The 21366-nt window shown below is 44.7% G+C and overlaps 1 protein-coding gene across 2 annotated transcripts; it reads right to left on the reverse strand.

Moving 5' to 3' along the window:
• Positions 1–759: 759 nt before the first annotated feature.
• GATA3 (GATA binding protein 3) lies at positions 760–19177 on the reverse strand. 2 transcript variants are annotated; one of them, XM_006891850.1, is made up of 5 exons: positions 18722–19177; positions 15802–16338; positions 10324–10469; positions 5725–5850; positions 760–1540 (listed from the first exon to the last, which is right to left on the reverse strand). In XM_006891850.1, the coding sequence occupies exons 1-5, from the start codon at positions 18960–18962 to the stop codon at positions 1256–1258; spliced, it is 1335 nt and encodes a 444-aa protein (XP_006891912.1). In that variant the 5' UTR covers positions 18963–19177; the 3' UTR covers positions 760–1255. The 2 variants fall into 2 exon arrangements, with proteins under 2 accessions (XP_006891912.1, XP_006891913.1); XM_006891851.1 differs by having other exon boundaries at positions 1256–1540; positions 10324–10466; positions 18722–18962.
• Positions 19178–21366: the final 2189 nt, after the last annotated feature.

Raw genomic sequence — 21366 nt, forward strand, 5'->3', positions numbered from 1 at the left:
CTTGACATGATGGAATTTTGTTGTTTTAAAATATTTTCACTTTATTAATATTATTTATTATTATTATCATCATTAATTATTATTCCAACAGACTGTATTAAGGCAGTGATCACTAACACAGAACACGACAGGAGCTAACATCAGCCAGGGTGCTCTCAGGACCTGGGCCGGCTTGGCCTCGGTTCACTGACATGCATGTCGGTAGCTCATACACTGCTACCCTCGTAGCACAGGCCGCAGGGAGAGTGAATGAAAAAGACAGATGCTGCTGTACCCTTAGAAGCTATTTAATAAATATCATCAAAAAACAAAGTGGAAAATAGACCCTCCAGAACACAATCACCTTAGGTCAACCGAACGTAATCTAGTTTATTCAACCAAAAACTGAAAAGGAAAAATATTAAAATAAGAGAGGGGGAGAGAGGAAAAAAAATAATAAAAAGGCAGTTTCTTAACAACTAGCAGTAAATAAATTTATACAACAATTCAGTCTGTATAATATGATGAAATAAATCTACATCTTTTTCTTATTTTGGTGCTTTGAATTATACATACAAACAACAATTACAGGGACTTTGTTCACAAAGCATGTAGGTCTGGAAAAAGGCTATCCGACCCCTTCCATGGCAATCTATGAGTGTTAACACTGAATGCCTGGAGCTGATAGTTTTTCCTATGCAGAGGCCCACAGCTTTGGAAGAATGATTTGCCTACAACTTTTTTTTTTTTCATTTTTTTTCTTTTTTCTTTTTTTTTTTTTTCTCTTTTAATGCATTGATCAACTGTGGCCAGTAAAAGGAAACAAAACTGGCAGTCTGTCCATTTGGTTATTAGACCTAGATTCTTCTTAATTTCCACACTGTATATCCCCCATATTCCTTAAAATTCTTGGCGTCCTTCATGCCTTTCTTACAGCTACCCAGTTGCAATAAAGTCTTCCTCAAATGTACAGTATTTCTTACAATATAAGTTATATGCAATGTTCAGCAATTTTTTTTTCACAGCACTAGAGACCCTGTTAAATAGGGAATATGAGTCTGAATGGCTTATTCACAAATGGGATCCAGATTCAGTGGTTGAGAACACAGACACCACAGTGAGCTCCTTTTCAAAAGTGGCAAACATCATTTTTGCTTTCTGCCTTCAAAAACATATCCATCGGTTTTAGGCTTCATGATACTGCTCCTGCAAAAATGCAAGTATAAGGGGTTGGAGGGACTCTCGCTTGGAGACCTCTAAGCATCGAGCAGGGACTCTAACCCATGGCGGTGACCATACTGGAAGGATGGTGAGGTCCAAAGGAGAGGCTGGACGGTGGGTGCATCGGTGTTGGAGTGGTCAGCATGTGGCTGGAGTGGCTGAAAGGTGAAATGTGGCTGAGGGAAGACATGTGTCTGGAGAGGGCGGCGGGGTTAAACGAGCTGCTCTTGGGGAAGTCCTCCAGCGTATCATGCACCTTTTTGCACTTTTTGGATTTGCTAGACATTTTTCGGTTTCTGGTCTGGATTCCTTCCTTCTTCATAGTCAGGGGTCTGTTAATCTAAACACAGATCAATTTTTTTTTTTTTTACTTTTTTCCACTAGCTCTGAAATGGCACAGGCTTCCTGCACCACCTCGAGCTCCTCTGTCTTCCCCACATCAGGGATCTGCTTTCAGCTGAGGCCTTTCCTCCCACCTTTCCCTGTCTCCTTCCCAGGGACCCCAACAACTAGGACCTGGCACAGCCTAGATCTGGCCAGGGTGTGACCGTCAGTTTCAAAAATCGTGAAAGCATAGGTGAGGTGTCTCTAGCAGAGTTTTGCTTTTTGTTGGGATTTTTAAAAAACAAAAAAAACATCACACACACACACACACACAAAAAAAAAAAAAACCACCCAAAGCTCTGCTTATCAGTAGCAGTAATTTGAGGGAAATTCTCCTCAGAGAACTCTGCATCTACTCAGTGTGATCTCATTTCTATGGTAATTTTAAAAAGGTAGTAACTTTTCTTACGTTATTAAGAGTTTCCCGAAAATATTTTATGAGAATGAAGATAATTGGGCACTCTTCAAGTGAAAAACAAAAATTTTTTGTCTACTACTCAAATTTGTTTGAAGGACTTTAAATGTGCCGCTAGTTATCTGAAGTGTTTACACCGACTTGCCTGAGAGAAATGGGGACTGTATTAATCTTAATGGTAACTTCTGGTACCTCTCTTGACCTTGTCATAATCAAGGACTGTAAAACTTCCCCCGCAATTTATATGTTCTGGGATTTTTCCTAAAGGTAATCCCTTGCTCATCACTAAAATAGCAATGGCAGTGACTAATTGTTGCTATTGCTACTATTTCTAACTAGACAAATAATCAATCAACAAATATTTAATAACAACCTGTTGGGTGGGAAGGACAGTGCTCACATAAAAGTGCACTAGCTCTAAAAATGAAAGGCTGAGAAAGAACTGGAGATAAAGAGGCAGAGGTAAGCGTCTGCTTCAAAGATCACTGGATTTCAATCAGTCTCTATGACAGCAATATCATCTCACTTATTTCCTTCTTTTTATTTTTTAATGTATCTGCTTTGTTAATTCAGAATTAAGAAAATACTTTCTAAAGCAAATAGTAGTTACTACCCAATGGAATCCGATTCAAATTAATCTCAGGAAGAAATTATCTGCCCCATATAGCAAACTGCACATCTGGCCATGCTTCCAAGGAAATGTGGCAAAAAAACTCCAGTGTCAGTTTTTAAGTCATTCCTGACCCCCATGGAAGAAAAAAAATTTTTTCCACCAGAATCTTTAAAGATGGAAAAAGAGACGTCTGTGGCATAAGGGTTGACTTGTATGCTCCTAACCTTCGGAAATGACAATGAAGGAAGAGGCTCCAGATGACCAAGAGCGGCCAAGCTGCTGACAGTGCTTCCGGGAGCCACACACACCACTTCCTGGAGCTACACTGGCAAGGGCTTTACTGGGGAGGAGGGCCCTGGAGCCAGACACTGGAGCTGAGACCTTATTTCCCCTCAGTGCCAAGAAGGCAACCTGAGGAACAGAAGAAGAGCTAAAAACTCACTGCCAAAAAAACATCTCAGGGATCTTTCTTCAAAGTTCTAATCAAGCTAAAAATGCAGCTTACAAAGATGCTGGGAATGTACTACCCCATTCAATCTTCACCAAGATAGAGTCCAGATACACAGCTCTTTACGCTGCTATCTAGATATACATGGCCAGATATCTAAATATAATATCTAGTTACACCGATAGCCACACAAACCCAGATAACTAGTTACAACACTGCCCAGGTAGCTGATAATAAGATACAGTTATCTCAACACCTAGATTAGGGGAAAGGGCCTTATGGCATATATGTATAGCTATCTAGATGGGCAGAACACATCACAACACGATGAAAATGTCCACAGATGGTTATCACTTATTGTTAAATACATATAAATTGTCTCCTTTCATGAATGCCTACTAATCCAGAGAAGACAGGAAGCTATTCTTGCTGATGCGGTCACTACACTAAGTCTCTCTCAGTCTCTGCGGCTCTGCCATGAAGACAGGAGTTACTTAATACAGTAGAAACAAATAACACGAGAGATTCCTTGACTTTCCTCATGAGAAAAAATGGGTTTTTGTTTAGATTGGACACAAATGAGATTCTGTCACCACAGATAACCATTTTTTTAAATAGTATAGCTAACTAATTTCCCAAAGTTCCTATATTTCCATAAAGGTAATAACAGACACACAATTGGTTATATTTTAAAAAAATAAGAAAATGCTTTGCTTTCCAATGAGTCTCCTATTAATCCTCATACTACTGAGTTCCCTGGGAGGCCTCTTAACACTTAGAAAGCAAGAATTTGTTCATGGACTCAATTGACAATTGAGAAGCCAGTCCCAATTCTACTATTTCCTCAGCTACACACTACCTTGCACAGTTTATTACTGTGTCACCATTTCTTTAATTAAAGCCAGAATAAAAAGTATTTCTTCCCTGTCTATACCAGGGAACTATATCTGAGGCCCAAAATGTGATCAAATAACATGGGAGGCCTATGAAAATCAGAAATGCAGCCCAAATTGAACTTCACAGACTGAACTAATAATGACTGGGTAGCTAATAAACTTTAATGTTCCAAATTTTTCAGAGTTTTATGACAAATCTTATCTCAACTGCAGCAAGGAAGCAAATTCCTCAAAGTGAAAATGAGACCTGACCTAACCACATATGGCTCAGGATATGTAGGAAAATAGGCCCCCATAGTTAAGGCATGGTTGGTCCTCACCCTGCCTACTTCCTGTCATGAGAAGACACTGCAGGAAGGACATGAGTCTGTTCTAAGGTCCTTGGGACTCACATAACTTATTCCTAAAAAACAAAAAAGAACCAGGTGCTAAGAAGTTCTCCTTAGACTGGAAAATCTAACCAGAACCGCTTCCTCCCCAATTCCCAGGTATTCCTGACTAAGATGAGTTTGCTGCCAGAATAGCCCTGAGCAAAAAGCTCTACCTCTTTCCTGTTCAGTCCCAGACTTTGCCAAAGTAAGACTGGCAAAGAGACTTCAAGAGAATCAGAGGGCGCTTTAAAAACAGAGAGAAGCAAACTACAATAAAACAATTAAGGGGTAAAATGGAAATTCTTTCTCTGGGATTAATGTAAACTTCAGTCATTATTAGTTTTTTAGGGTCATGGTCTTTCAGCTAGAGTTGTTTCAAGGGGGGGGGAATACCTGTGCTCATTTTTTTTTTTAAATAAAGTAAAGGCATTATAAAATGGGAGCACTCCAAATTAAAAGATTAGAAATGACATCACTAAACCCGGGTGACTGGCAATTATTACTCTGCCAAAATGATACAGAACTGTTCTTTTCTCCGGCTCATGGCCTTTTTCCCCAGATGTCTCTGCATGTGTATGCTGGTTAGGACAAAGACATCAGATGGGATCTCGCAGACATTCCGTTTCATATCTTTTTATACAGAGAATCTATTTAAAATTCACAGCACAGGTTTAGCCAAGACTTTTTGCACCTCAGTAATTGACTGGGTCCTCTTTAGTTTCTAGAATCCATGTGCCATGCATTGTAATTGTTTACCTTTCCCTTTCAATTTCGTGCACTCTCTCTTTTTTGCAAAAAAGATAAAAGACAGGGAGACATCAAATATGCTAGGTGACTTTTTTGTTTTGCAGGGAGAAGATTTTAAAAATAAAATAATAATCCACAAAACCAAAAAACTGAGACGAGGCCCATCAAACAGAGCATTTTACTGCATTGCACAGTGTCTTCCAATCCATACTAAATGGGTTGCATCATTCTCTGTTTTTAAAGCCCATCATTCTGTAGGGGGAACCAGGAAGACCCTCGAGGAGATGGGCTGGGGCAGTGGCTGTAACAATGGGCTCAAGCACAGCACTAACTGCGGGGCTGGTGTAGGACCAGGCAGTCTCTCTTTCTAGTGCATCTGGGGTGGCAGTAAGTCAGAACTGCTCCAACAGCACCTACCAACAGTCCCAGTAAGGCTATGCTTTGACAAAGATGAGGAATTTTTATTCTGAAAAAAAAAGTTCACTTTCTAAATTTGATCCTATTGCATCAATTATTTGAAGCCTCCCTATTATTTTACCCAAAGGAGGGTGATTGATTGGAGCAGGGAAACTCGAGAGGGTGGTGGTGGCACTGCTTAACAGGCATCGGTAAACAGAGACCCCCTTGTTGGGGGTGGCAGGTACACTTACATTGTGCAGCTTGTAGTACAGCCCGCAGGCATTGCAGACAGGGTCTCCGTTGGCATTCCTCCTCCAGAGAGTGGTAGTGGTAGTCTGGCAGTTTGCACAGGATGTACCTGCTCTTCTTGCTGCCGACTGAGAGAGAGGAGAGAGAGAAGAGGGTAACATCAACACAAGCGTTAAATGTGTTTTCTTAACTACACAGAAGGGCGCTTTTAAAAAGAAAAAAGAAAAATTATCATTAAAATCAAAACTAGCAAGTGGCCCACATGAAAGTAATAAAGAGCTTCTAAAAGAAAAACGTAGCCAAATGCACCCAGATAAGAGCATATCCCACTGTATCAAAGATTTTAGCCATTTCTATCTAGGGAGCAGAAAACTGCTCTGAGAAATCGTTGTCCCCATAGCTACCCCACAGAGTTCAGCAGATAGTTCATTTTCATGAGTAACAGTTTTTATTTAACCAGACTAATTTTGAGACTAGACTTCCACAGCAGCCGTATTTACTAAGGTGAGTACTACAAGAGGTCCCTTTCAAAAGACATGCACAAAAAATCAATTCTCAGATGGGCCACAGGCCATCAGGAAATACTACCAGCAAAAGAAGAGTAAATCCAAGCATCAGTGGCACTTTATAGATCCCAAATAAAGAAAGGCTAGGTTATTAAGAGTACAGAGTGTTAAAAGAACACAAAGTTTGTAAGTGAATGTGTGTGGCAAGTACTCATGAGCTATATAATTTCAAAAGGGCTAAGCAGGACATTCTAAGTCAAGAGTCCCTGTCAAATTGGCAACATTTAACACAGTATCCTTTCAACCTTGGTTATTTGCAATTGGCAGAGGCAATAGCTACCTTCTCTCTCTTGAGGTGGCTTTTGTTAAACAAGACAAAGTGAGGAGAACACGGAATTGAGTTATTCCTGTTCCACTCTCATTTATTTTATCCTCATTCATTTCCTACTTGCAAACAGCAACAAGTCAAATGCTAGCCTCAATTCAGATCTTAATTCCTTCATTTCCCTTGAAAGGGAGATTTCCTTTTACTTTTTCGCACATCTAAAATTTATGAGGTGACTATTTTCTATGCTAGCTATACAGAGGTGGGGGTGGTAAGTCTACTGAAAGAAGATGGAGTGTGTCACATTCTAGCACACACCTCTCCTCATACTCCATCATAAGAACATTTTAACTCCTACATGCAGCAGTATCACAGTAAAACTAGAAGACAAAGAATTCAGCTAGGCTTTATCTGTAACCACAAAAATTCTGATATAGTTATAAAAGCATGGAAAGGAAACGAGAGCAAATTATGCTGATTCTATCAATACTTTGGGAACCAAAAAGTTGGGCTAACATACAATATGGGAAAACTCAAAAACTAAATGCAAGGAGTCCATTTTGACTCATAGCAGTCCTAGAGGACAGGGTAGAACTGTCCCCCAGGGTTGCCAGTCTGTAAACCTTTACAGAAGTTGACCACTACAACTTTTTCCTGTGGAGTAGATAGTGGGACTGAACTGCTGCCCATTGGCGCAGCAACTGAATGCCACTGAGTCGTCAGAGTTCTGAGATACAGGAAACCCAGTGGCAATTCTGAATTAATCAGATTTGATTACCTTCCTGTCAAAGTCATACAGGCTCTGAACAGCAGAGCTATGACCTTTTTAAATTCTTACTCTTTTTTTTCTCTGTATTCTGATGAACTGGAAGTGAAAAACTGTTCTTTCTATCAAATTGAGAAACTTCTAATTTTTTTTCTATATTTTTTGAGAATAATTCACCACAGTCCATGATGCCGATTCTAACTTTACATGCTCACATCCCTATACCTTTATAAGACAAGATCATTTGATGCTTAAATAACTGCTTTACTTATTGATGTATTCTTACAAAGAAGGAGCTACATTTAATCAGTGCTTAATGATTTTTATAATTATGCTATATTATCATTATTACTGCCTTCTTATGACTTTTCTTTTTCTTTAAAAAGAAATACTTGGGAATTATAACACCTACTTAGTAACACCTGGATTTCCCAACCCAAAACTTTTGCACAGAGTGCAAGGACAGAATGCCAACTTTTAGCAGTAAAATGAGGAGGTTCACGGCAGACTCCTTTGCACTCTATTAACAGTAACATAAATATAAGCAGGCTCAAAATATACCTCTGATACCACAGACTTCACACTAATTTATACCTGATCTCTAAAAGCCACACACACTTTTTAGTTCACTAGCAGAAGGCAAAGCACATTAATAAAGTAAATTACTCAGCTTTCTGCAAGTTTCTCAGACATTTAAAAGTCCTAGCAAACTAACAGGGGGGAAATGCTATGGCTCTTCCCTTTGAGAATTTCTCCTACTTCCTGTATTAGTTTATTCAGTGATAGATATGCATCTTAAGGAAGAGCTAGAGGAACCAGCAACATTGTTATCAACTGGAGGGGTCTTCAGTAAATTAGCACACAAAATAAAAAGAACCAACTGAAGAGATGGAACTGGAAGGCAGAGGCAAGGAAATAACAGGAAAGAAGAAAAAAGTTACAGGTATTCAGGAGTCAAATACTTCAAAGGGCTTTAAAAAAAATCCTGACTGTGCTCTGAGTGTCTCTGAGTTTATGATTTTTCTAGAACCAAAAACACAAATGCAGTTAGAAAAGATGATTAAGGGATAAATGCTTAAAATGTGGCAGCAAATGAACTCTAGAATGAAAAGCAGCTATTACTCAGAGTTCTAGTAGTTTCTTAGGAAAGGTGAGTAAAGACAAAATTATATGAAGTGGAAGTAGAATCCTCCTCTGCAACCTTCAGAGAAAAACCCCCAAAATATCAAATTGCAGAGCTCTGCCTTATCAATCAACCTAGATTGGGACCCTTTTTTCCCTTCTTTCTTTTATCTTAAAAAATATAAATAAATAAAAACAAAAACCAAAAAACCCCCAACCAACCAAGAAACCAAACCTATAATGATGATACGGCTTATTTTAACAAGAAGGTTTTTTGTTTTTGGTTTTCTGTCTTTCTTTTTTTAAGGCCAGGTTTTGAGTGATTCAGAACATTCTTTTGTGGTGCAATCATATTCATTCTGCGCTAACACCTCCAGCCATTTTCTTTTTTTTCCCTAAACACTTCTTGTTCTGATATGTTCAAACATCTTGATGTTTAGGTTGGGGAAGCTGAGTTGTTGTTTATGAGTTATCTCCAGTACTCAGATATCCGGCAGCTTTTTCCTAGGAAGTTAGCTTTGCACATAAAGGGGGGGAAAAAAACACCAAACTGTATGAGGAGAAGTGGGGGAGGTTGAGAAAGCTGGAGGAGGGGGTAAAGATCAGAAAGAATAAAGCCTACAAACCTAGGATTGCCAAAACTTGAAGTCATGTGGCCACTTCTATCCCTAGAAAGTTTTTCCTTTTACTAAAGAGGATGTAAAGGTGTTAGGGTGCATTAAAATCTGATAGGAAGACAAGGAATTCTATGAAAGGGATACAGAGAGTTCTTTTGGGTTTGGTTATGTATATATGTGGGGCAGATGTGTGGGTATGTATGTGGGTGGGTGGGTGGATGTTTCTCCTTAGAATTTGATAGATGCTAATTCATCCATTAGTCTGCATGGGGAAATTCCCCTCCTCCCTTCTACTTAGTGAATGTCAGCACTACAAAAAGCACTCTGATCTCCTGACTATGGTTAAAGTTATCCTTTGCCAAGCCTGCTTGTATTTGTCTCTGCTACATACACTCACTTTTTCAATCCGACCAAAGAAAAGTTTAGAAATGAGCCTTCTTGCTTAGTTTCCATATACATACTTGATGGTACCAAGTTTTCACAAGCACCCCAAAGGGGTAAGATGTTTAAAAAGAAAAAGATAATAATTCACCCTAAAGATAATAATTCAAAGGGAAAAGAAGACCAAATAGTTGGGATCAAGTAGCAAGGCAGAAATCACAAAAATGTTTCCCACAGGAATTACCTGTGAATAGTTCTCAATTTCTATGATCACACACACCACACAAAAAAAAAAAAAAAAAGAGAAAAAGTCCATTAGGGTCAATGGCTGGCTGCTTCTAAAATCAGTTAACAGCCCTATCAATCTTAAAGCTCACTGGCTCAGGAGATTCATGGCAAGCACTGATGCAGCTGTAGTCTGTCACTTTCTAAGACCCCACCTTCCACCACTCCACGTTGTGAATGGTACTCAGAACCTTCCACCCTCATACTAAAGCTCCTCTGTGTATCATGCCATGATTACCAATGCTTTTTCAAATCAGCTGCCTTGGTCCTGTTAATCACTCTATTATTAAGGAATACATTTTAAGAGTAGACATAGCCAAGGCAGCATCTTAAATACTTGATGAAGACTTAAGATATATGGAGGTGGGGGGAGGGGTAGGCAGGAAAGGCAGAGGGCTTTTCTGTACATCTAACTTAAAAACAAGACAGACACACTCCCTCCTTCTCTCCCCCCCCCCCAAAAAAGGCTCTCTCAAGCAAGTTGACATGATTTTGAGCTGTCTTGCCAATTTCCTGCAGAAAGCTCCCCTTCCTGAAGAAAGGAAATTAAAAACACAAAATGGTTAGTGTTGGATCAGTGCTTCCCAGGGAGAACTTACCAGCCTTCGCTTGGGCTTAATGAGAGGTCGGTTCTGCCCATTCATTTTGTGGTAGAGTCCACAGGCATTGCAAAGGTAGTGCCCGGTCCCATCTCTCCGCCACAGTGGGGTTGAGGTTGCCCCGCAGTTTACACACTCCCTGCCTTCTGGAAGCAAGAGCACACATAAGTCACTTATGGAATGAAAACACACAGGAACGCTAACAGGGCTTGGAGTTAGGGTGTGCAATAAAACTGAGAACGTTTTCCTCTCTCCCTTGGGAACTTCCCCTCCTCCCCATTTTAAGGCCATTCACAGCATAATCGGTCCCTGTATACATACAGCTCTCCTCCACAAAAGGGGCAGATAAACAAAATAGCCACAGAGGCTTGTTCTTGGCCTGCCTGACCTGATGGGGAAGATCAAGCAGCGCCAAGGAGGAAGGCAAAATTCAACTTGAAATAGTTCCCTGAGAAAAATTCTGAACCCTGGATGAAGGCAAAGCAAAACATTCCATTCATTTCCTTCAAAGAAGAAAAAAAAAAAAAAGGAAAACAAAGGTGACCCATTATCATCACTCAGTCTGTCTATACAGATTGATTAAATAATGAAGATTAGGATGAGGAAAAAGGAAAGATTAATCCATGGCTAGATAGATAAACAGATAATAAATAGATGTATAGATTGATCAATTGACTGATTGATTTTAGTAGCAAGGCCTTTAGATTACACTTCAAGTAAAACCACAAATATCCCAGCCTGGAAAGGACTAGATTAACCAAACAGGATCCACTCATTCCTTATCTCTTTTCTCCCTGGAAAACCTCAATGTTTCCCATCGCTTTCCAACTACTGTTACCCAAACAAATGTTAAAACCCGTGACCCCCGCCTGCTGGAGGGAAACCTAGCCCCACTTTTAGCCAGAGAACCTAGGAAAGACCAAACAGGGAGGGAGAGAAGTGGGGAGGAAGGGCTCAGGGAGCCAAGAAAAGACCCAGGAGGCACCCAAGCACGCGGGAGAGAGGGAGGGAGACACTGGGGCAGCACACTAACCGAGGCCTGCCTGCAGTGGTTCTTTTTCCAAAAACAAACAAACAAAATAAACACAAAAAACAGCCTGGTCAGGTTCGAGCAGCATTCATTCCAGGGCTGAAGAGTGACCCAGACCCACCTCCAAAAAGCTCCCAGGAGAATCCCTTAAAATACCAGTTTAGGGCCCCGAGGAGTTGCCTAAGTGATTTATTTTCCACTCCTGCGGGAGGAGGACAGTTTTGAGAGGAACTTCCCAGTTGTGAGACTGGAGGGGATGCAGGCAGAGGTCTCTCCTGGCATAGAACTAGGCCAACAAGTGGACCTCCAGTTGCAACAGGGGACCAAAGACCCGTGGCTCAGTTAAGAGGGAGGGAGCCAAGGGGTGGGGGGAGAGAAGGATGAGCTGTAAAGGTTGTTTTAATTGATTAATCAATTAGCATCAAATCTACCAGGAGCCTGTTGCTTGGGAATTTTGATTTACCAATAAGCTCTAGTGGCTGAGTGGTAAGGAGCTACACTGCCAACCCTGAAACAAGTGGTTTGAAGCCACCAGCTACTCTGTGAGAGAAAAGATGAGCAATTTTCTCCCTTGCAATTATGTGCCTCTGAAAACACAGTGGAGAGCCAACCTGTAAGTATGTAACAACAACAAAAGAAGGGAAAAGCTGGGTTGGAAGACTTGGGGCCTGTGGAAGCCCCCAAGATCAAGTACGAGGGGACACATCTGGTGAGTGTATGACGTACCCAGGGACAACTTCTGGGAGAAAGTAAAGAACTCTTGCCAGGAGAAAGAAGTTTGCCACCTTTACCCACTAAAATCAACAATTGTGTTAAGTGGAATTTTTGTCTGCTTTTTCATTTAAAACAAAAAACTGAAGGAAGAGAAAGAAATCTGTCTTTCACTTTAGATTAAAAAAGGATTTTTTTAACAAGAATTCCCCAGAGAGCTTGAAGGTATACAAGAATCCTGCAATTATATACAGTAAAAAAAAAAAAAAAAAAGTTGGACCAAGTAGCACTTCACTATGTACTCAAGTGCTCCAAAAAGACTTTGGGCTAAACTGCATTTGGGGTCAAAAATCTGGGAGATGAGGTACAATGGAGGTGGGGGAGGCATGAAGGAAGGAGGCAGGGTAGATGAGTGGGTGAGCAAGTACCAGCTATAGCCTCAGCCAAGAGGTAGGCAGACCCTGCAGTTGATGTGCTCCCCACATGGACACTCAGTCACCTTCTCAGGGGCAACAACCACTGACCCATCCTGGCTGGTACTCCCAAGCTCTGCCCCTACCCCAGCAAGGCAGAATCTTTCCAGGCTTCAGGATTGCTGTACCTTGCCCAGTTGGGCACTCCTCAGAAAAGCCTGGGCAGCTCCCCTGGCCCCTTGCTTCCACCCCCTCCACCAGCAGCAGCAACACAGCTAAGGGCCACGTTGCTGTTGTGGTGAGGAGGGTGGGGGGCTGCTGGGTACATCCCTGCTCCTAGACACCCCCGGTGCTGAGGGGAATCTCCCAATCTGACGTGATTAGTCTGATTTCCTCTCGCTGTGTCAGGTGGTTAGAAGGATGACTGCTTCCTTTTCAGAAGGACCTTAAAAACTAGCAGCGGTGGTTACCTCCTCAGCAAGGTTCTGCACACTAGAGCAATTTTCTGTCTTGATTCACTTGGCGAGTTTGTGATTACCCTGTGTTGTTGCTGTGAGGATTTGGGGTTTTTTCCTCTTATTGCCTCTAGTCTCTTGACTTCAGCAAACAACCAATTTTCCTAATGGAGGCCCTGACTCCTGCTTTCTTTCTCTTTCCCTGCGCCCTGCCAGCCATGAGCTGCTCAGGCAGACACCTCTTTCTTAGGTGACAAGAACCACAGAGCTATGAGGTCTCTTGACATTCAACAGTCATTTTCAAATACCCTTTTCACCTCTGGGTTTGGTCTTCTAATTGAAAACCTTGAAACTGGTCTGGACAAAAGGGGGTTGTAAGGTTGGCAGGTAAAATGCCTATAGAAGGTGGGGTGGGGGTAAAAAAATGGCCTTTTGGGGGAAAAGTGTTCTGTCTTTTGTTTGCAAAGATGTATCCCAGCACCAAAAACCCAAATATTAGCAAAGCAGTAAGCACCCTAACCATGGCTTCAACCATTTTTTTTTCCAAAATGCCACCACTCTCTCTTCTCTTGTCTCCCCAATTAGCAAATGCCTTTGAAAAGATGAGAGGTTTATTTTGTTTCGTTCTTTAAAAAAAAAAAAGCAATCATTAAAACCAAGAGAATCTCCTCCTTGAGAATTCCTACCACCTCCACCCTCTCCAATAGCAAACTCCCTTATTAAGAAAACTCTCAGCTGGCTGGCTGGCCAGGTGTGCTTTTACTGGGTTTTATACCTCTGAGAAAGGAATAAGAGGGAGGAGGGAGAGACTGAGTAAAAAGGCAAAACTACATTGCCACCTTCTCCCCCAACATAAACAACAAATAAAATAAGTGTAGAGATGTTCTTATTTCTCAGAGAAACCACAACTCTTTTTTTTTCCCCTTCAGTGTTTTTAGTCTTAAGGAAAGAGATGCGATAAAAGACGAAATAGAAGGCAGAGGTGTACTCAGCAAAGAGGGAGAAGTCAAATACGGAAATGTGGGCAAAGAAACCAGAGCTCTTTGGAAAAGTCACTCCATCCCCTCCCCACACACAAACCACTACACCAGCCTCAGATACCATGATCTTCCCCCAACCTTACAGCTCTACCAGAAGAGAGAACTTTTATTAAAAGCCCATTCCAACCTCAAAATGCACAGGTTTGCTCTCTTTGCAACCAGCTCTGAAGCCCTAATCTAATTCCTGGTTCTCTGAGTAAAGTTGTATCCCAATTCTCTCAAATCCAGTGCCTGACAAGGCACTAGGGGCCACTTTCCTCCTGCTCGTTCTTCATCTTGCTTTCTTTTTTACTTCACCAACTAGCCTGTGCCTCTCTCTCTGTCTCTGCTTCTCTCTCCCTCTCTCTCTCCTGCCTACTTTCATGTACTGAACATGCAGGTCTGAGTTTTTCTGTCAGCCTAACCGCATCCGGACTCTATTAAAGTTCTTGGCGCGGGATAAACAATGCAACTGTCGCGTGCAGCAGTCTGAAAATAATTGGATTAGCTAAAACATATCAACTAAATAGAGACAGTCCTGCTCAGGCAGTCGGAGTAAATGTCACCCTGGAAAAAACCCTGAAAACTGATCTCATGGTCACTGGGCTCCCAGAGTCCTACCTCTGAAGTTTTTTTTAAACCATAGCTTTGGAAGCTTTGCTTCCAGATAACTGCTTTCTACGCTTTCTTTTTTACACAGAATCTCCATAGCTAGAGTCAGAGGTAAGAGAAGTGGAGTAGATATGCCAGCGCTAAGATGGACCAACCTCCTGGGGGCACAATCAAGTAACATTAAAATTAAATAGTCAAATCTTCTCTGGGAGAATGCCTAACTCCCTGGTTTCATTGCTTTAGCAAAATTGATTACCGGAGTCTTTTATTTTATAAAAGCAAAATTACCAGAGCTATACTAGTATTCTGTATGGAATTTAGGGGTTTGCTTTTTTAATGCAAGTGACTGCATCTATAGAATAAATCTTCAGTATGCTTCTAAGCAAGATTTGTGTTTTTGAAAAAGAGGACGCAGAGACACACACCTGACAAACCTTTTTCAGTCCTTTTTATCTCCATTTGGTTCCTGATCAATCAGAGGTCTGTACCTAAGGCATCTTTGGGGTCCTACCTTGTACTGACAGCACTAGAAGGCACCCTGAGTAACAGGGCCCCTAGACATGTTATTCCAATTCACTTGAGTTCTTTCCTAGAAGTTAGGATGAGAGTCCCTTTCTCACATACACCCCCCAACTGTGTGTACCACATTTGCCAGGTTCCCACCTCTGGCCCCCCAAAAGTGATACACACACACTTTATTTATCCAGGTCTATATAAAGGCCTGCCCTTTACTATTGACTGTGTGACCCCCTTTGAGCCGAGCAGGAGAGGAACAACCAGGCTGACACAGAGGCCAGAGGGGTCACAGGAGGGACCTGTGTTTGTTTAGGTTTGAGGAGGTTTCGTTTTTTAGCATTAAACACCAGAGATTTATTCCCTCATTTGGTCTTGGAAGCTGACTAAAGGTTCCTGGCAGAGCCCAGAAGTTCTGCAACTAAGAGAGAGGAGTACTTTGTTTTTGTTTGTCTTTTCTTCTCCCAGTTCCTTGGGAAGTAGGGTAGGGAGGTTAAATTGGGTCCCATTTACCCTCTTTTTCTGAGCATATGGAATGAGAGAGGACACACCTCATTCTTTCCAGACTGGAAAAATGGGAAGAAAGTAAATCTCAAAAGGGTTAGGAACATCAGCCAGCTCCCCTGAGGCCCAGGCTGGTAGATCTCTTTGCCCTGGCCTGGATTAAGAAGGGAGAGGCAGGCGGAAGAGAAAAGAATCCCACCCAGGGGAGAGAAGGCTCCTACCTGTGCTGGATCTCGCCTTGGGCCTCGACTTGCATCCAAAGCCAGTGGGTGAGCCCCCCAGCAGGCTGCTGGGTGGGAAGAGTCCGGAGCTGTATTCGGGAACGTAGGGCGGGTAGGTGGTGATGGGGTGGTGGGCCGAGGAAGAGGCCCCTCCCAGGGTCGTCATGCTGCCGCGGGAGTGCGGCGACTCTAGCTTCATGCTGTCCGGCAGGGACACCTGGTACTTGATGCACTCCTTCTCATCCTGCCGGGCAGAGCCCGCCGAGCCCGGTGTGGACAAGGACGGGTCCGGGGAGACGTCCTTCGGTGGGGTGGGCGGGAAGGTGAAGAGGTGAGGGCTGGAGTGGCCCGCAGACAGGGAAGAGGACGAGGCCGGGGGATAGACCGAGAGGGGCCCCGGGGAGCCGTGGTGGATGGAGGTCTTGGAGAAGGGGCTGAGGTTCCAGGGCGAAGCACTGTGGTGGCTGCCCAGGGCTTTGCCGCCATCCAGCCAGGGCAGGGATCCGTGCAGCAACGGAGGGCGGCACACCTGGCTTCCTGCAATGTGCGAGGCACAGAAGGAGAGATCCGGGTTGAGAGTGGGCACTGAGGCCTTCAGACACCACTGGAGATTCTCCCTTTCCCCAAACCCAGAGGAAATCCCCAAAGGTAACCAGGACGGCAAGTGCACTCTCTATAATCCAGGTCATTTCAGGAGTACCTGGGCTAGCACACCTTGGGGTAAAGAGAAAGACTTCATCCCTCTCTCCACACAAGTGTACCATCAAAGCTGGGGGGATTAAGGGACTGTGTCTGACACCCAAGAGGTGCTGGAAAAGGCCCCGTCTTATATGGCCTCTTCAAATACACTTTCCAAATGACAATCCCTGAAGTCCATCTCTAGAACGTGTCTTGATTTATTAGTTTCCTTCAATGGTCTAGAGTCTCCCAGTCCTGACTGAATCTCACTCTGCCTGGTAAGTGTCAGGCTGTGGAAGAGACTAACCAGCGAGGCTGGGCCCAACAACTGCTTAATGGTGGAAGAACATCCCACTTTTAGAGAGGCCATGGCAGAGGCACCTAGCTCCAAATGCTAAGACTCCAGGCAGGAGAGTGGGAGAGGCCAGAGGACCCATTTAAGGATTATTTCCAAGTGCACCTCATTCAGTACGTGCTCATAATCACCAAGGCTGCTTCTGTAAGACCTGAGATGGGATTTGCAAGAAAATTTTAATTGTTCAGGCTATTGGAAAAAGTTTCCAAGGCAGAAGCTGGACCGGCTTTTTGGTTGTTGAGTATTTCCCTTTGCCCCTTCCCAAAGGCTACAGGAGAATAAAGCAAATCCTGTCAAAGCTGTGGCCTCATCGGCGTAATATTTGAGTTTTCACCTGAACTCCTAGAATACACAAGTCCAGTTTATGATGGCTCTCAGAGTATACTGAGCATTCATGTAAAATCTAAAAATAATCAATACTAATAACTCATACAAGTCCACACTCAGAAGGGTAAACTTAAACAGAAAGTAGTGCAGGTCCACCTATGTATTACTGATCTCCTAACCCGGTACCTGCACCAGCATTTGATATTCTATTTTACCATTATGAACAATACTGAAACTAAAAATCTTAAGGGAGAGGAAGGGGAGGGGAGCAACAGGGGAAGGAGAGTTCTCTGAACCTGAAGGGTCAAGATTCATATTATGCAGGAAGTAGTATAGTAAATAATATTAAGCCTGTCTCTACTGCATTTTCATTCAATTGCTGAGCTGCACAGAATAAGGGCCAAGCGATCCCCATCCACAGAAATGATTGTTTAAAACCTGGTGACCGCAAGGCAGGGGACGCCTGGTGACAGAGGGGCCCTGTCATTCAGGCAGTGGGCTCTCAGAGCTGGAGGCTGGAGGCCCACCACTGTCTGTCTGGGTGGACTGAGTACACCTCACACTTTCTCTGTCTGAAATTAGCCTAGTCCTGCTTTAAGAACAAACCCACAGCTACAAAGTGTGTGTTAGTAAGAAGAGTTTTCTCCTTAACTCCAAGGGCCAGTTTCTTTTTCACATTTCAGAACTCGCCTAAACTCCTCAAGGTGAGAGGTGGGGGGAAAATAAACCAGCCCAACTGGAATTGCTCCTGCTTCAAAAGAAGCCCTGGTGAATCCTAAATCTTCCGTGGGAGCCTAAGCGGACTCTTGTAGGCCAGAAGAGAGTAAGGCCAGAGTTGCAGGGATTCAGCAATGGGGCAATATAAAAGGACTCCGGAAAATTCTGAGCAGCCGGGAATTTTGAAAACTTCATACCTTTTAAATTTACTAAGACCCCTTCATATACCAAAGTCCCATTTCTTTTTTTTTTTTTTTCAAAGTCCCATTTCTTAAAACCAAAAGGTGGGAGAGCTGCTTAAAAACCAAGGGCAGTAGCTTTGGGGAAAGCTCAAAAGATTGTCGTGTGAATGAAAACGCTTCTCTCGGGCCTTGTTAAAAAAAGATTCCCAAGAAATAAATTTAGGCACAGTGGCAAATACTCTACCACAAGGAGTATGTAAATCAGGGGGAGAGATGCCCTTTGCAAGAACCTTTCCCCGGCCGGGCTTGGCGAGCGCCAGCGGCGAGGCCCGGCGAACCGGGACCAGCAAAGGCACCAACCTAAGCTCCTAGCGCCTGAGATTTCGGGGGACCCTGAGCTTGCGGCCCGGGGACAACAGGGTGAAAGCTCGGCCCCAGTAGCAGGGGAAAGAGCAGCAGGAGGCGTCTGCTGTGACTCTTAAAAATACACTCTCAAGACGCCTTCCTCGCCCATTTCCGGGCCCTAGTAGTTTTAAAGGAGCCAGTAACGGCACTTGGGGGGGCTTTCGCTTACTCTCTCCACCCCCAGATCCCTCCCAGCCTCCTGACCCCAAAGGGTGGGACCGCTCCGCGTGACTCTCCGAATCGGGGGCGGACTCACCGTGGTGGGTCGGAGGGTACCTCTGCACGGTGGCCCTCACTGAGTTTCCGTAGTAGGATGGGACGTGGTTGCCTTGGCCGTCGATGTTAAAAAGTACATCCACCTCCTCTGGCAGAGGGTACTGCGCCGGGTCCATGTATGAGTGGCCGAGGCCCGGGTGATGCGTGTCCGGGTGCTGCCCGTTGAGCACTGCGGGGTGGTGGTGGCTCACCCAGCGCGGCTGATCCGCCGTCACCTCCATGGCCTCGGCCTGCGCTCGCGCCCTCTCGCCGGGCCCGGAACCCGCGCGCGGAGAGGGAGGGCGGTCGGGCTGGGAGGTCGCTGTGCTCGGAGGTTTTGCAGGTGCTACCGCCGCCGAGAGGAGGGGTAGTCTTTTAATTATTTGTTCTCAGTGAAGAAGTTAGGGATGGGAAAATTGGGAAAGAAAGGTGAGCAAATGAAAGATTTGTTTAAAAAAAAATAGGTGTAGTTTAACAAGGAGATGAGGATGATAAAAGCAAAATTTTTAAGGAAAGATAAAAGGGGACCAAATTGTAAAGGAAGGTGAGGACGCTTTGAATTGTCCGTAAATGAGGCTCCGCTGCACCGTGAGCCCTCAGCGGCTCGGAGACTGAGCTGCTCCTCCGGTCACCTGCAATGGGAAGAAGGGGGAAACCTGGATGAGCTCTTAAGTATTTAGCACCTGAGTTTACAAAGTGGCACCACCTCCCCTCGAGCCGGCCACACCGGGCGCGCGCCTCCCCCGCGCCCGACCCGGCGCCCGCGCACCAGCGGCACCGCGCAGGACACACATGCGCGCGCGCGCACCTCCGTGGAGCTCGGAAAACCGAGACTTAGCCCCAGAGGCAGGAAAAAAAACTCCCTCTCCATCCCAAGCAGCCAGGCCTCTTCAATCCCAAGGAGCCCTGGACTGTGCAGTTCAACTTGGAGAACAACTGCCCCCTTCCTTCCCTGCCTCCCTTAGGAAGCACCGGTCCCGGGACCTTTCAGCCGGTTGCAAACCTCCAAGTGGGAAGAGTTTGATTTTAAAATGTTAACGTCTTCCCAAGTGGAGAAAAAGAATCAGTCTTTAAAAAAAAAAAAGTTATCAGTACCAACCTGGGTAGCGAGGAGTCGAGGAGGAGAAGGACTACGTATATGACCTGAGAGCAAAAACTGCTCGGTCAGATGTCGTGGCTCGCTCTGTCTCGCCCTCTCTCAGTCTCTCTCTTTTCCTCTCTCCCTCTCTCAGTATTTTTTTTTTTTTTTTTACAGGGAATGCATTCTTTCTGAAAGTATCAAGACGGCGCCAGGCAGCTCAGTGTTCGCAGACAGCTGTGGCGCGACGCAACTTAAGGAGGTTCTAGTGTCATCCGCGCCGACGGGGGAGGAGCCTGGCGCTGGTGAGGAGGGGACAAGATCCCAGGCACAAGGAAACGAATTGCAACCCAAACCCGCTCCAGGACTTCACCGCCCCCCCCCCCGCCTCTCCTCCCGCCCCTCCACTGACCGGAAAGGGGCGCCGCGCAGGGAGGCCGCAGGCGGAGAGGGTGGGCGAGGCCGGCCGAGGTTCGGGGCTGAGGGGGCGGGCAAGAGGGAATTAGCACTCTGGCCCTTTAAATGTGATTCGGGCTCCTGCCAATTCATTTGGGCTCCTTAGATTATTTCGTCCCAGTGAAACCGGCCTGCCCCATTCATAAAGTTAATTTCTGCAGGCAGATTCCCCTCACCCCTGCAAGACTTTTTTTTCCCCCCCTTGAACAAAAAGTGTTTTTATTCAACCCAGGATATTTGGAAAAGTTTCTTTATTGGGGGATTATGTGCACATAAAACTGATGGGGGGCAACTAATATCAATATACTTTTAAATCTGCCTCTTGTGCAAATTTTCTGAAAGACTGAGGAATGGGGCGATGGAGTACGTCTTTGATCAGAACGTTCGCGATACTTCTGTTAACGTTCTTTACAAGCCTCTCCAATGAATACGATTCAGCTTTTGCAACTGTCTTCTCTAGAGCTAGTATTTGTAATCAATGTTTGCTTTTGACTTGAGTGACAAGTGATGGATGAAAAGGAAAGAGGGAAGCCGCGAGAAGAGAAATACTTAACTCGCTGCGCAAGTACAGAGTTAAGTGGAAGTAACTCGGGTCTGTGCTCCAGTGAGCGAACTTTTCCGGTCAGACCCTTCACCCTCCGAGAGTCTTACTTACTCCGGATCGCAGCGTTTCTCCCTCTGCCAAGTCGACTAGCCCCCGCCCCGCCATCGACCTGAGCCCCAACCGCCCAGCCAGAAGCCAGCGGCGGCGACCTTCGCGGGCTCAGCAGGTCTCAAACTCCGCGGCCCGGGGCGCAGGGAGCAAGGCTCCGAGAGCGCACGGCGAGAGGCGGGGTGGGGCGGGGCCACGTGAAAGGGCCAATCACGGGGTGAGGCCGTGGCCGGGCCGCGATTGGCCGGCTCCGCGAGTTCGAAGCTCCGTGGCTTCTTTCGGTCCTTTGAGCCACTGCATCCCCTAGCGGTGCTAAAGCTCCTGCAGCTGCCGAGTCTGAAAACCCAAGCGGGCTGAGGTCAAGCGAGAAAAGCCTTAAGTTCCACCCTCTTCTCACTCACACACCCCACCCCCAAAATGTGTGCAAGGAGGGAGTATAGGTTCTCCCACAGGCAACCTC

The sequence above is a fragment of the Elephantulus edwardii genome, unplaced genomic scaffold (genome assembly GCF_000299155.1).
Source record: "Elephantulus edwardii isolate Elephantulus edwardi_28Jun2011 unplaced genomic scaffold, EleEdw1.0 scaffold00105, whole genome shotgun sequence".
Lineage (NCBI taxonomy): Eukaryota > Metazoa > Chordata > Mammalia > Macroscelidea > Macroscelididae > Elephantulus > Elephantulus edwardii.

Excerpts from the sequence above, each read along its gene's own strand:
- GATA3 (XM_006891850.1), bottom strand. The coding sequence starts at position 18,962 with ATGGAGGTGACGGCGGATCAGCCGCGCTGGGTGAGCCACCACCACCCC. Across the intron at positions 10,470-15,801 it reads CAAGGCGAGATCCAGCACAG|AAGGCAGGGAGTGTGTAAAC; the intron begins GTAGGAGCCTTC and ends TCTTGCTTCCAG. Across the intron at positions 5,851-10,323 it reads TTAAGCCCAAGCGAAGGCTG|TCGGCAGCAAGAAGAGCAGG; the intron begins GTAAGTTCTCCC and ends CCTCTCTCTCAG.